At 38.9% G+C, this 13,198-nt stretch overlaps 1 protein-coding gene across 1 annotated transcript; it reads right to left on the bottom strand.

Annotated features, from left to right (window-relative positions):
• Positions 1–5,726: 5,726 nt before the first annotated feature.
• On the bottom strand, positions 5,727–7,988 carry LOC143853496 (protein LURP-one-related 8-like). Its single transcript, XM_077363282.1, has 3 exons — positions 7,713–7,988; positions 6,494–6,730; positions 5,727–6,159 (listed from the first exon to the last, which is right to left on the bottom strand). The coding sequence occupies exons 1-3, from the start codon at positions 7,983–7,985 to the stop codon at positions 6,031–6,033; spliced, it is 639 nt and encodes a 212-aa protein (XP_077219397.1). The 5' UTR covers positions 7,986–7,988; the 3' UTR covers positions 5,727–6,030.
• Positions 7,989–13,198: the final 5,210 nt, after the last annotated feature.

Genomic DNA, 13,198 nt, shown 5'->3' with positions numbered 1-13,198 from the left:
ATCAGGCGGACATCAATCGTAGAAGTGTACATCAAAATTGGCTTTGTATTTATTTTGAGGTTATATATTGTAATCAAACGTATATTGATTTCCAATCCATATACATTTGAGGGGGCATGTTAGAATATATGAGATCTCACCGCTGGATTAGGTTGAGATATCACTGTCGGATCATTGTGGTGGTGGATTAGGCAAGTAGATTAGAAGAGGTAACCTTACAGATTAGGAAAGTAGATTTGATTTGATTTCATTCTATAGACTAGGAAAGTAGATTTGATTAGGATTGTTTCCTTCCATAGTTATTTTGATTTTATTCTATGTTTATTCTGTATGTGCTCTATATAAGCACACCTTGAGATTATTATAAAGCATCCAAGAATTCCAAAACTTATCACTCTCTCTCTCTCTCTCTTTTAATTTGTTGTTTCCAAATTATAGTTTTATATTTAACTATTTTCAAATTAATTACCGTAGTTATGTTTGACCAATACCTAATCTTGTGATCGACTTGCATGATGCCCACCATTGACGCTACCATGATGCCCGCCAACATTTCGCACGAGCACATGCAACTGCCCCTTCACAAGCCCAACTTGACTTGCGAGGTTTTGTCGTGTAATATGACTATAAACCATGATGCTATGATTAGATGGTAGTTGAAAATCATGCCTAACTGAGTACGTTTGAAGAACAACGGAGTGTCCCACACACTTCTCTTATGTCCTCTAGCCGAAGAGCAAGAATTAGCCCGTTAAACTATGCTAGCTCTCTTAAACCTACATACATGGGCATCTCTCCATGTAAATCTTCACATTCATCTGGATAACCTTTCATCTAAATATATTGGCTAAGGCCAGCAGAAGACTCTTTCATCTAAGTCTGTTGGCTAAGGCCATAAGAAGACTCATTGTAGTTGTCTTGATTACAGACTCATACAGCTAGTAGCTAGTTCGTGAATTGAAGAAAATGGGTCCTTCTAACCCAATAGTAGATAACAGCATGGTAAGGCATAAGTCGTGGTTTAAATTCGATAAAGTATTTTCCACCTGGGAAGTAATATATCCGCCCCTTTTGATTACTTGGGAGTTGGGACACCTAGCAGAAAGACTACAGAGGGGCTACTTCTTGTTAGAAGCATTCAATGGGGCTTATTGCCACGTACACTGCTGCTGGGTGTCCCAAGTAATCATTGCTGTGACCAGTGTTTCTATTGTGTGTATAAAGACGAGAGAAATTCCTTTGATTTATAGCCGAAAAGTGATTGCTCAAGTAACGCCTTAAATCTGAAAAGAGACCGTTGCAAAATGCTCATTGAAATCAAAAGCCATTTGTAAACATTTTGAAATTCGCCTATGCGAAATGCGATCGGTTACATGATTCCAACAGTTAGATAAAAGGAAAAAAATGAACGGTCATGAGATCTAACCGTTGGATTTTTATAAAATAGAAATCAATTAATCGCAAAAAGATTTGGCCGCACATACGTGAATTGGGCCGAGACAAGCCGGTGCATGTGTGTGTTATGGCCAAATCCCTTGGGCCCACATGCTCATGCGCGTAAGGTCCCCTTTTTCTCTTCTCATTGACAAAGCAAGAGGAATGGGATACTTTATATACGCATGAACTTCTCCCTCACTTTCAAATGTGGGACTGATAGTTTTAAGAGGGAAGGGTGCAAACACACTTTTTTTAAAAACCGGTGGCAAAATTATAAATAAAAAGAATCTTTTGAAAAAAGTAAAAAAATTATATTAAAATACTAAAGGGCCGTTTGGATACGCAGATTTTAGAATCTTGGATTTCCTCAAAATCCTGGATGGGGAGACGAGAAGGAGACCGCCCATATTTTCTTATTAGAACATCATGAGGCAACCCAGATGTTCTCGATTCCATGCCGAATGTACATTGAATGCGTAAGATAAACAACTGAAAACCCAAGGATTTATTTTTTTGTCTGCGGAAACCTAAACGAGGCTTGATTGATCAATGACAAGAGTCGTCAGAGCAAGGTGCTCTTTACACGTTAGAAGGGGTGCCCGGGAAGAAAAGGGGTCGAATATATAATTTTCCTTTCCGAAGACAGTATATATCATTTTCCTTTCCGAAGACAGTATATTGCACGTGTAGTTCATATTTGGAATTAAAATATCTCACAAGTTCTTTTAAGTGTGTCATATCTTGTGGCTGTGCAATAAAAGAAAGAGAACGTATATGGTGGCCGACCGTGAGATTATAAAGGGCAGACAGAGAAAACCATCCCTCCTTTGGATTTTAATCCAAGAGAAAGCCCTTTTGTTGACTTTTCCTTGGTTCAAAAACCAAGGCAGCAGGTTTTGTCTCTACCCGCCCTTTATAATCTCACGGTCGGGCATTATATAATTTCTCTAAAAGAAATCCCATGAAAATATCTTTTATGCCGTATCCAATTGGAACTCTATTAGGTAGGCATTGTAAGGTAAAGTTCTTTTTAAGGCTTATCAAAAAGCCTTATGGGGCTTGACTTTTGCATGATTTGGTGGGCATCTTTTCATGATATTCTTTCTGTGTGTTCATCGCATGTTTCCATCATGAGTCCTGTCTCAGGATGCTTAGAAACATAATTGTCATGGCCAAATTCTGTTTTGTATAGTGGACATGCCAATTATAATTTTTTTTTTCTTACGTTGAAAAGATGGGACTCACCAAGCCAATCGCTGAAAGACACACATGGTGGAAAGTGCTTAATCTGATGTAAAAGGCAGATATTCCTTTCCAAAGGAAGCTTCACTGCGGGTGTGATTCACGACCAAGTAAGTACCCACTTAGACGTTTCCTAAGTTTGAATGCATTGGAAGTTACTAAAAAGATGGCTCTGAAATGGAAATAGATAAGAGGAGAAGGAGAATGTATTGAATAAATAAAGAAGAAAGAAGTTGAGAAATGAGAAGGTGGTTTACGTATCAAATATGCATTACAGATAGAATTTGATCAGTAGGAGATGATGACGTTTAAGTATGCTTCGTTGGCTGTACTTGATTGAAGAAATTGCATGGAAAGGGCAAACCATATTTTTATTTGAACATGATTCTAAACGTGTACATCTTCTCTCTTTATATTGCTTCTCGTTATCAAAGTTATGGAAAGAGAAGAGCTAGCAGGACACGGTAGGCGGACGGGGCTACCAGTGACTGTGGCTCTACATGAGTGTGCGGTCAACCACACATGCAGGGTAAGCAGGTAGAGGGCTGGCCTTATGTCCGTAGAGTTTTATTTTAGGTAAGCTGGGTTTGGTGGGACCGCTACAGGTTTATTAGATAAAGAGAAAGATGGTACATTCATGGGTACAAGACATCATCCCTAACTCAGAACACATGAGAGAGGGAGATCAAAAAATACAAAAGCAGAACACTAAACCTAAGAGATTAAACTGCTCAATACTCTTGAGTTACATAGTTGGCTCATTTAATGGGAGCATGTTGGGATCTTTGGAAGTGTCTTAGGCAATTCTTCTTTCGAAACTTTTGGCATGATTTGCCTTGAGGGTCATTGTGGTTCGTCAGTAATTCATCTTTTGAGGCTTCTCTCCCGTTAGTTTAGCCCTAGAGTCTCCATACTCCTCAAATCATTCTTTGAAAATTATTGCAGTGTTTATAATTGACTTATAGATATACATAGGGTCTGACCCACACACACAGGTGAGCAGGCAGAGGCCGCATCATGACACCCACATCTTCCTATAGTGTCTTCAAATCATTTTTCTTAAGGTGCTATTTATTTCAATGTAAAATAGGCATATTTTATGCCCATTTTCCACTTAAAATGGGTGTAAATTTGCTTTATGCCCATTTTAGGTTGAAATAAACAGAGCTTAAGTTATGGGAATGAATTATTCCTTGGCCTTATTTATGTGTACACACCATTTTCTCCACTGTGACCAGTTTCTTTTGCATAATAAAGACTTTGCAGTTGAGTCATCAATGAATGATGGGCCTACCACAAAAAATGCTGAATTGCATGACAACATGTTTATGGTGTGATCCTTGAAATATCAATATCAATATTAACATATACATATCATTATGTATATCCTCATCAAAACAATTTGTGATTAAAGTGAATTGAAAAAAGGATGGCATATAGATTTATCAACTCAACTCAACTCAACTCAACTCAACTAAGCCTTTGTCCCAAACAGTTGTCCGAGACACGAACCCAAAACTAGTCCGATGGAGTAGATAATTTCGTTATCTTCAATAGTAGAAGAAGAACCCCCTCTGAACCTCCCCAAACACCCCCAAACAATGTTTGCATTTTTCATCACACACAACTTTCCCCATGTATACATCTAAAACTGATCAGGGTTTTTTTTTTTTGAAATGGTAAGATTATATTAGAAAGAAAGGGCCACAAACAAGATGATCATGGGACCAAATAGTATAAAGAATAGAGAAAAAATAACATGGACAATCGTACTCAAGGTGGTAGGAAATTAAAAATCTAAAGCCCACTCGAAACTCCGGCTCTAGCTAGCCGGTCTACCTCTTCGTTGGACGATCTCCTAGTATGGTGGTAATGAACTGAGTGACCCTCCACATGGTCAAAGAGCTCATCCATGAACTGCGAGAATCTCCAGGGATGAGGAGACCTCCCATCTAGCCATCTGACAACATTAAAAGAATCTCCCTCCACTACGAGACGAGCCATATCCCTAACCTCCATCAATCTAATATCCCAGAGGATCGATTTGACTTCAGCCTCATTTGAGTCCTTGATACCTATCGGTCTTGAAAATGCCCACTTGATAGATCATTTATATCTAAAAACCCCTCCAATATCTGTCGACCCCGGATTCCCCAAACTAGAGACCCGTCAAAATTTAACTTTAAGGGTCAGGGGGTTTCCATCTAGGAGCGACAATCTCCTCACACTCCCTACTGAGACATATCTCCTTCGAGCATCGTCCAACATTTGTAGATGAATACATGTTGAAGTTGGGGAGGGCTCTAGCCCATAAGATGACCAGAGATACAATCTTCGAATAAGAAGGGAATGCTCCTTTTACTATATTCTTAAATGTGCGAGCGCTTCTCGCTTTCCAAAGGACCCAAAAAGTGGCCAGCAACACAAGCTTCAATAGAATTCTTCCCTTACTAGGCCGCGGCACAAAAAACCAACTGTCAAGAGTCCAGAGATTAGTTCTGTAGGGAACTAACCGGGTAGAACTCACCCCTAAAAGCTAGTTCTTAGAGGGAGGGTGCCCATTCCCTTATAACCCATCCCCATCCACTTCACTTATCCGATGTGGGACTATTTGCTTTTGCGTGGAACCCCAACAAGTTCCTATAAGTATATACCGATATTATGACTGATAACTCAAATCTATGTTGCAAGCGAGAATGAGACTTCATGGCTGAGACTCTCTCTCACTCTCTCTCTCTCTCTCTTGTTGCCACCTAGCATTTCTCTCACCCTCTTCCTCCCGCTCCACTAGCTCTCCAGGTACCACCTAGCACTCTTCTCTCTCCCTTTAATTCACACTTACATTGCCACCTAACCCAAATTTTTTTTTTTGGCGACGACCTCTAACCCTAATATGTGACTTCTTAACGATATGGCATTCATATGTAGAGCTCATACATCAGGCGAATTCATCTTATTTAGTTCTACAGAAGTCCGTGCATTTAACAAAACTGATAACCATAGTCCATCATTTAGAGATGTTCAGTAATCTACATCAATATCAAAGAGATTTCGCTTGTTGGATTCTCTTGACATTATCATTGATTTGAGAGGGTTTAAAACAGCTAGACATATCAGTTATCCGCAATTTTACTAGTAGTTTCCCAAATGTACATTGACCTCTACGATTGAGGTCGGGCGGGATTGGGTTCCTTAAGAGCCTCAGCCTCGGGGTATATGCCATTAGACAATTAGTTGTATAAAACTCACAAATAAAAAAATAGTGAATAAATGCTTTGTATAGAACTTTTGAATCAAACTACTGCCCAATCTTGATCTTCGTCCTCTTCTTCTTTTCTTCGTATCATTGGCTCATCTCATTGCATCATTGATCATAAGCATAGCCATGACCATAGCTTGATCCACGCCCGGTTGCACACGCAGAGTAACAACATCTTTACCTAGTAGTGTTTGTGGCATGACCCCACACTTCCTGTTAACCTACCAACAAAACCCCAAGGTAAGGTATAGCCATTTTAAAGTGCACATGGTGCATAACTTTAAGGAAAATGATTTTGAGGACATTAGTGGTGTTACAAAACAAGATAGTGAAGTTATAATTTCTATAAGGGAGTTCACAGGATGCATTCTGCGCCTGGGTTGTTGCATGTGAGAGCAGCCACATGGGCTCAGATTTTGTCTCACATGCAACAGCCCAGGCACGAAATGCCTCCTGGGATGGTCCCTAGCAAATCTCTTCTATAGTAGGATTTCCATTATACTTATGGGAAATACATTGAAGCTTGGTGTATATGATTTGTAATATATATGTTACCTCAGCTATTGGGAGTGTAGCGGAAGTTGTTTGGAAAATTTTCGACCAACCCTTCTGGCGAGACCAATTCATCTGATAATTGAGAGGTTCATCTTTGTCTGTAACTGTCACAAATATCTTGCAACTAGGGGCACCCAAGGCCTTCGTAGCCCTAAACAAGGGTTTCTGCTGGCCAAAAGGACCCGAAACATCCCTATCACCCCTATATGCTTCCCAACTCTCCAAGATGCTCAATTTCTGCAAAGATACGGTAATTGAGAGGAAGAGTCATATGCTGTACATGTCTTATTTGGGATCTTATGGTGTATAATCTTCATTGAATATGCTTTACAACATATATGAACAAATCGAGGTGATGAGTGGCCAGTGGATTGTCTGTTAAATGCCCTTCACACATAATGTGTAGTCACAACAAGAAGGCGATGACTAGCGTATACATCCATCGAAAGTCGGTGTTTACTACGGGCATCTTTGGCTTCTTGAAAAATTATTTTCCATAAAAAATTTAAAATCAAATTTACTGAGGTTTCAAAACCCATTTTTTGGAAGAAAAAAAATTGTCAAAAAAATTTTAAAAATAAAAAACTTATGCTATAGTTGTGTTAATTTTCCTAGGAATGACATTCAATTGAAAAAAAATCAAGACAAATTTTTTTCCCAGTGTAGCCAAACATCCCTGATAACATTCCCTATGGCTATGTTTGTTTTTTTTTTTTTTTTTTAAAGATAACAGTTTATTTAATTCCTGGAAGGAAATTACACGAAGAAGGGACAAGATGTCCCTGTGTAATACAGTGAATTACAAAAGATTCGCTCCCGGAGCATTAAATACAACATTTGAAATTGATAATCCCACTCCTTCCTTTGCTAAACGATCGGCCAGAGTGTTAGCCGTACGCCTTCGATGCGTTATCAACGGACATACGATACCCATGAGATCTCGTATCAACGATGGCCATGTTTGTTTTGAATTTTGAGAACCGGTTGCAAGTTCAAAACTGATTATTGAACTCAAAATTAAACATTTTAAGCAAAGGTTGACTGAATGGATTTTACCAAACGCATCTGTATGGTTTGAGATTATTTTTGGTGTCCCTCAAGGACATCAATGACATTCTTATTAAACCAATGAATAACTTTCACATCTTTTTGCATCTAAGAAACTACATAAATTAACAAATTCACCTACTAGCATGATTAACAGGGAATAGTGTGTTACCTTCCTGCACCGTTGGATGGTAATCAGGACATTTCCAGCAGAATCCATGAGATATGTCTCCTCTCTCCAATTGCACGCGTAATTTTCGACCCGAAACACCATCCTCCCATTTGAATCGTCGTAAACAGTGTAGCCATTGCCGTTGAAGAGTAATGACTTGCGCCATACTGTAAGACAAACAGGTGAAGAAGAAGAGTGTGAGAAGCCTTGGTCACTTCTCATAGCCTTTGTAATCTTCTCTCCCATTGTTATGGGGGCTTGAATTGGAAGCATTCCATCTCCTTTCACTTTTGTAGACATGGAGATGTATAGATACACATGGAACATGTTCCTACAAGCTTTTTGTGGGTGGGCCCATTTCAATAATGCAGATAGACAGATAGAAATAGAGAAAACGTGAAAGTCCTTTTAGTGGGGGTCAAGATATATAGGCGAATGCCATACGATTGGGCTACTAGATGCACTTAAAAAAGAACATGTTGACCCAACCAGCCTCCTCTGATGACTATTCATAGCGCTTTCGGATAGGTCATTCTCTATGTCATTATTCTTCTTCATCCAGAGCCTCCTTCCGTTTCTATTTATGTCAGAACTTAAGAGGAAAATTGCAGAAAAACCTTGATTCAAAAACTGAGAAACGTGTCTACTTTTGGTACTCAAAGGTTGTGTTGTGACTTGTGAAACCATTATTCTATGGGCTTTCTCCGTTTTCTTAGGTGCTGACAATGAGATTACTGAAAATCACGTTCGGTGGTCCCCACAAAACCCTCTCTTTTCTCATTAATCCCTTTCAACCTTCGTGATAATGAGAAGCCTCGCCGAACACGCCCTTTTGGTACCCACTTAGGAATTAATTAGAACACTCCCAGTATGTAAACGAATGGGTGCTGCCTGATAATATTATTAGGGATTTGCTAGGCAATATTGCAGAAAGCCATTTCGCAGCAGAGAGTAGCCAGAGAAGCTCAATTTTTAACAGATTTTGTCTTGTTCATTTAATTCATGTGAAGGTTCACTATTTAGCAGATTTTTGTCTTATTCATTTAATTCATCTGAGGTGATTGTTCTCTGCTGCAAAAGTGAGCTGCGAAATGGCCTTCCGCAAAATTGCCTACAAAATCCCATGTATTATTATTGCATGCCATTAGGGGTGTAAACGGATTGAATTCGAATCGGATATGGCTATATCCGAATTCGATTACAGTATACACTATCCGAATTCGGATTCGGATTCGAATTTGACGGATATTTAATATCTATTACCGAATTCGTATCCGTCGGATATTTTTCGAATTCGGATATTATCCGTATCTGTTTATCCGGTAAATTTTAACATTTTATTGCAGCACTTTATCTTTCTTCTCCGTCTTACTCCTCGAATAAATTTTCCAAAACCTAAATCCAAACATCTACCTTTTCTTCACAAAATTAACTCTCAAACCATAAAATATATGAGATCCTCTTCTTCCTTTTAAAACAAAGGCAGAGAGAGAGAGGCGGTGGGGATGGATGATGGTGTTGGTAGTGGTTTTTGGGTTTTTTCTTTTTCTTTTTATGTACATGATGGAATGGGTTTGGGCTATTTTAAACAGGGGAAGTATGAGTGCTGATTGTAGAAGATGAAGAGAAATGGGGATGGAGATGGCGATTGGGTTAGAGATGGCGGTGATGGAGGTGGCTGTGAGAAGGTGGAGAGGGGCGGCGGTGGATTTTGGTGGGGTTGGAGGCACCAAGGAATGCCGAAGATGGTGTCTCAGCCTCCTCCTTTCTCCTCTCTCTGGCTTCTCCTTGCAAACCTTAGAAGTTCCCTCTTTTAATTGCATTTTGGGTTTTTATATAACCCTAAGTTGAAAAATTGATATGAGCCGTCCATTTACCATTAATGAATATGGCCTTTTTGCTATAGAATTCTCTAGAAACTATGACATCTTCTTTCAATCACCATCATCCATTTGTCTCTTTCATCCTACAGCCCACATTTGTTGCTTCATACAGAAGCCATGTCAAACTCCAAGAATGCCCTTAAAATGAGAGATTACTTCATTTCCTACCCAAAACACTTTTTGTTGTTGTTTTTTTCTAAGAAGAAAATTCACTTTTCTTTTAGAAACAAAAGATAGTGTGTCATTACTAAAAATAAATATTAATGATATTATTAATAATAAATAAAAAGATTTACTTCTCGGATTCGGATGTTAAACGGATCGGATATACCATTTACCAGATTCGCATCCGCTAAGAGCCGGATATCTCATAAACGGATTCGGATAATATCCGCTTGAAACGGATCCGGATAATATTCACTTTAAACAGATTCGGATGCGGACGGTAATTGAATTTTCGAATATCCATTTACACCCCTACATGCCATGCTGTGCATGTAAATGGGCAATTATGTAAATATGGAGCATATACCAACATTCAGTGCATGTTTCTGGGAACCTCTGTAAGAGGAACCCCGTTGATCTGACCATTTAGGTCAATGGGAGTAGACCTGGCAAACGTCGGGTCACGCGGGTTGCGGGCCAAATTGACCCGCATTCCTACAGGTCAGGAACTAGGTGACCCGTACCAGCGCGGGTGGGTCGGGTCGACCCGCGGGTTATCCGCATGTTTTTCCAAAATACAGTTTTTATTGGGCGGTGATAAATTCACCCCCTTTTATGTATGAATTCACCACCTAATTTTCAAAATGGACGGTACAGCCTACACCATAGGATGATCCAAACCGTCCATTTGATGGGCCACAACGTAAATAGATCGTGCCCCAAAAATCATTGCCATAGGACGATCTCAACCGTTCGATCTATAGAAGTTTCCATATTGTCAGTCCCTCTTTAGATCGGAGGGTTAGAACCATCCTATGCTAATGATTCTTTGGGCACAACCTATTTACATTATGGCCCATCAAATGCACGGTTTGGATCATTCTATGGTGTGGGATGTACCTTCCAATCATCCATTTTGAAAAATAGGGAGTGTATTCATGCATAGTAAATTAGTAATGCTCATGAGCTGCTGGAAGTTGGGAGTCCTCAAAAAGTGAGATGCTGTTAGAAGGGCTGATTTCCAAACACAAGTGTATTATTCTAGCTCAAAAAGTGAGATGCTCTTAGCCCTTTATCTCATTTTCTATTTTAAAATAAAAAACGTTAAAAAAAAATCCAAAAAATCATGGGTGCCCGCAGGTTGACCCAGACGGCGGGTTAGGTCACCTGTGGATCGGTTTTGGCGGGTCACTAAAACCCCGACCCGTGCCCGCAAATTTGCGGGTGGGTTGGGTCGACCCGCGGGCACGGGTCGCATTTGCCAGGTCTAAATGGGAGTGTAAATCATGTAAAGTATAGGCTTTACACCAACTTTCAGTGTACAGTCGTTTACATATGCTTCACGCCAAATTCCAGTACACAGTGTATTGTTAACAAGGTAGGTTTTTTTCGACCTATTAGAAGAAAAAAGGGTAGGTTTTTCAACCTAAATGACCATTCAGCTTAACTTCTTGTCAATCATAGAAAGAATTCAACCTGGTAACAGTGTTACAACTATGTCCAAAGATACTGCTCATAGAATTGAAAGTCACAAACGCCGAATTTAATCTGTTATGATTGTATTTCTTGGAACATGCAGAATAATTCAACCAGGAGGTAGTGCTGTAGTAGGAGAGAATAATCCCTCCCTTTATTTTGATACACTATTCTTTACAGAGATCTCTTCTTTATTTTACACTTCCCTCATTGGATATTCATAGTTTGTGTTGTGAATTTTTTCTCTAAATATTAAATTATGGCGTAACTTATTTCTGAATTTTTTGGCAAAACAGAAAATAAAATGATTAGATGAAACCTTTTCGATGCGGCGAGATGAGGCATAGACTAGGTCGCTCTCTTTAAGGTGATTTTGCGCTTCTGCGGAAAAGCCTCCGGTGCAACATATCCGAACGCAATCACCCCCAGGATACAACAGCCCGACGCACCGTCGATACCTATCTGAAGTGCACTATCCGATAGATCTGAACCAGACGATCAACATTCCAATTGCCCAGCAAGAAGCAGAAGTAGATAAGGACAGAAGAAAACGTAATACACTGTTCTTTTAACAACAGAGAAAGGGGAGGCAAAAAAGTTGCATTTTAAAAATGTTGGTATGCTTCTGTTTTTATAAGCAAAAACGTGCATGTATACAACTCTTAAAACGTTATTTTAAAAAATAGTCGTTTGTTAAAACATTTTAAGAAGGGTTTTAACGATCACTTTGGAAAAGACACGGCTTTTGGGTAATTTCATTTAGGAAAAAACTCAAACCCAAACCAACCAACCCACACGCACGTGCCCACGCCCAGACACGGCACGGCACGGCTCGACGCGCGCGCGTGTGTTTTTTAATTTATATTTTGTTCTTGTGTGTTCTTTGTAAAAGCTCCAAGGCAAACAAATTGAATGCCCTTGAAAGGCCCAAGCCTTTGTCTCAACACTCCCTCTTATATAGATGTGAGAATTTTTCTCACTTTCCCATCTTGGACTAAACTTCTCAAGTGAAAAGAGAACACACTCCAAAGGCTTCAAACTTTTAGTAAGAAAAGTACAAAAAACGAATAAATTTGAAAACTTCAAATTTTGAGTGGGAATTTTGAAAGTAAAGGGAATCTATTCAAAAAAGCAAAAGACTCCTTTTTTGTTTTAATTTTAGTAATCCCCCACTTATTTTAATAGAAAAATTATTAGTAGAACTTAAAGTTGGGCAATCAACAAAATATCACGTATAATAAAGGTGACTATGTCTTAAACTACAATCCTTGAGTACAGAAAGACGTGCACCACACACATAATACTAAAGGCCCGGTTTGGATGGCAAGAATTATTGGGAAAAGAAAATCATGTTTGGATCTAGGGAAAAGAAAATCATGAAAGATAATATGTTTTGGGTTACCCATCAAAAAAATAAAATAAAATAATAATAATAATATGTTTTGGGTGTTTTTTGGGAGATGATAAATTCGCACCGCTTTTACAATCTAACTACTATATATAAAGGCGGAATCGTGGGTTAAGTTCTTTCACCCTTTGCCAACAATCCCATCTATATCCCAGCTGTATTATGCCTATTCTCTTTAATAATAAGTTATGATATTAACTACTTTCTTTAAGGTAAAATCGTAATCTACATACGAAAAGTACCGACACAGGGTACCTGTCTATGACAATTACAAAAAAAAATACCAAGAGGAGGTAAAGACATATGACAATGACGAAACAACTACTTTATATTACTCATGCAGGACACTTGCAAAATATTGACGGACTTCGTGCACCTCAAGAGGAACAACAATTATGGAAACCTCTATCAATTGGAGCGCTAGGATCAGCCTATATCAATTGGAGGGCTAGGATAATAATAAATAATATTAATAATTATTTAATATGATCCCGAAATTTCAGCCTATATCAAGGTTAAGTTCCTAGTACACATTAAAAAGCGTTAAAGTCGGC

The sequence above is a fragment of the Tasmannia lanceolata genome, unplaced genomic scaffold (assembly GCF_043159265.1).
Source record: "Tasmannia lanceolata isolate RefF3 unplaced genomic scaffold, GAP_Taslan_0.1 ptg000019l, whole genome shotgun sequence".
Taxonomy (NCBI): Eukaryota; Viridiplantae; Streptophyta; class Magnoliopsida; order Canellales; family Winteraceae; genus Tasmannia; species Tasmannia lanceolata.
This window is presented reverse-complemented; position numbering and strand designations above follow the sequence as displayed.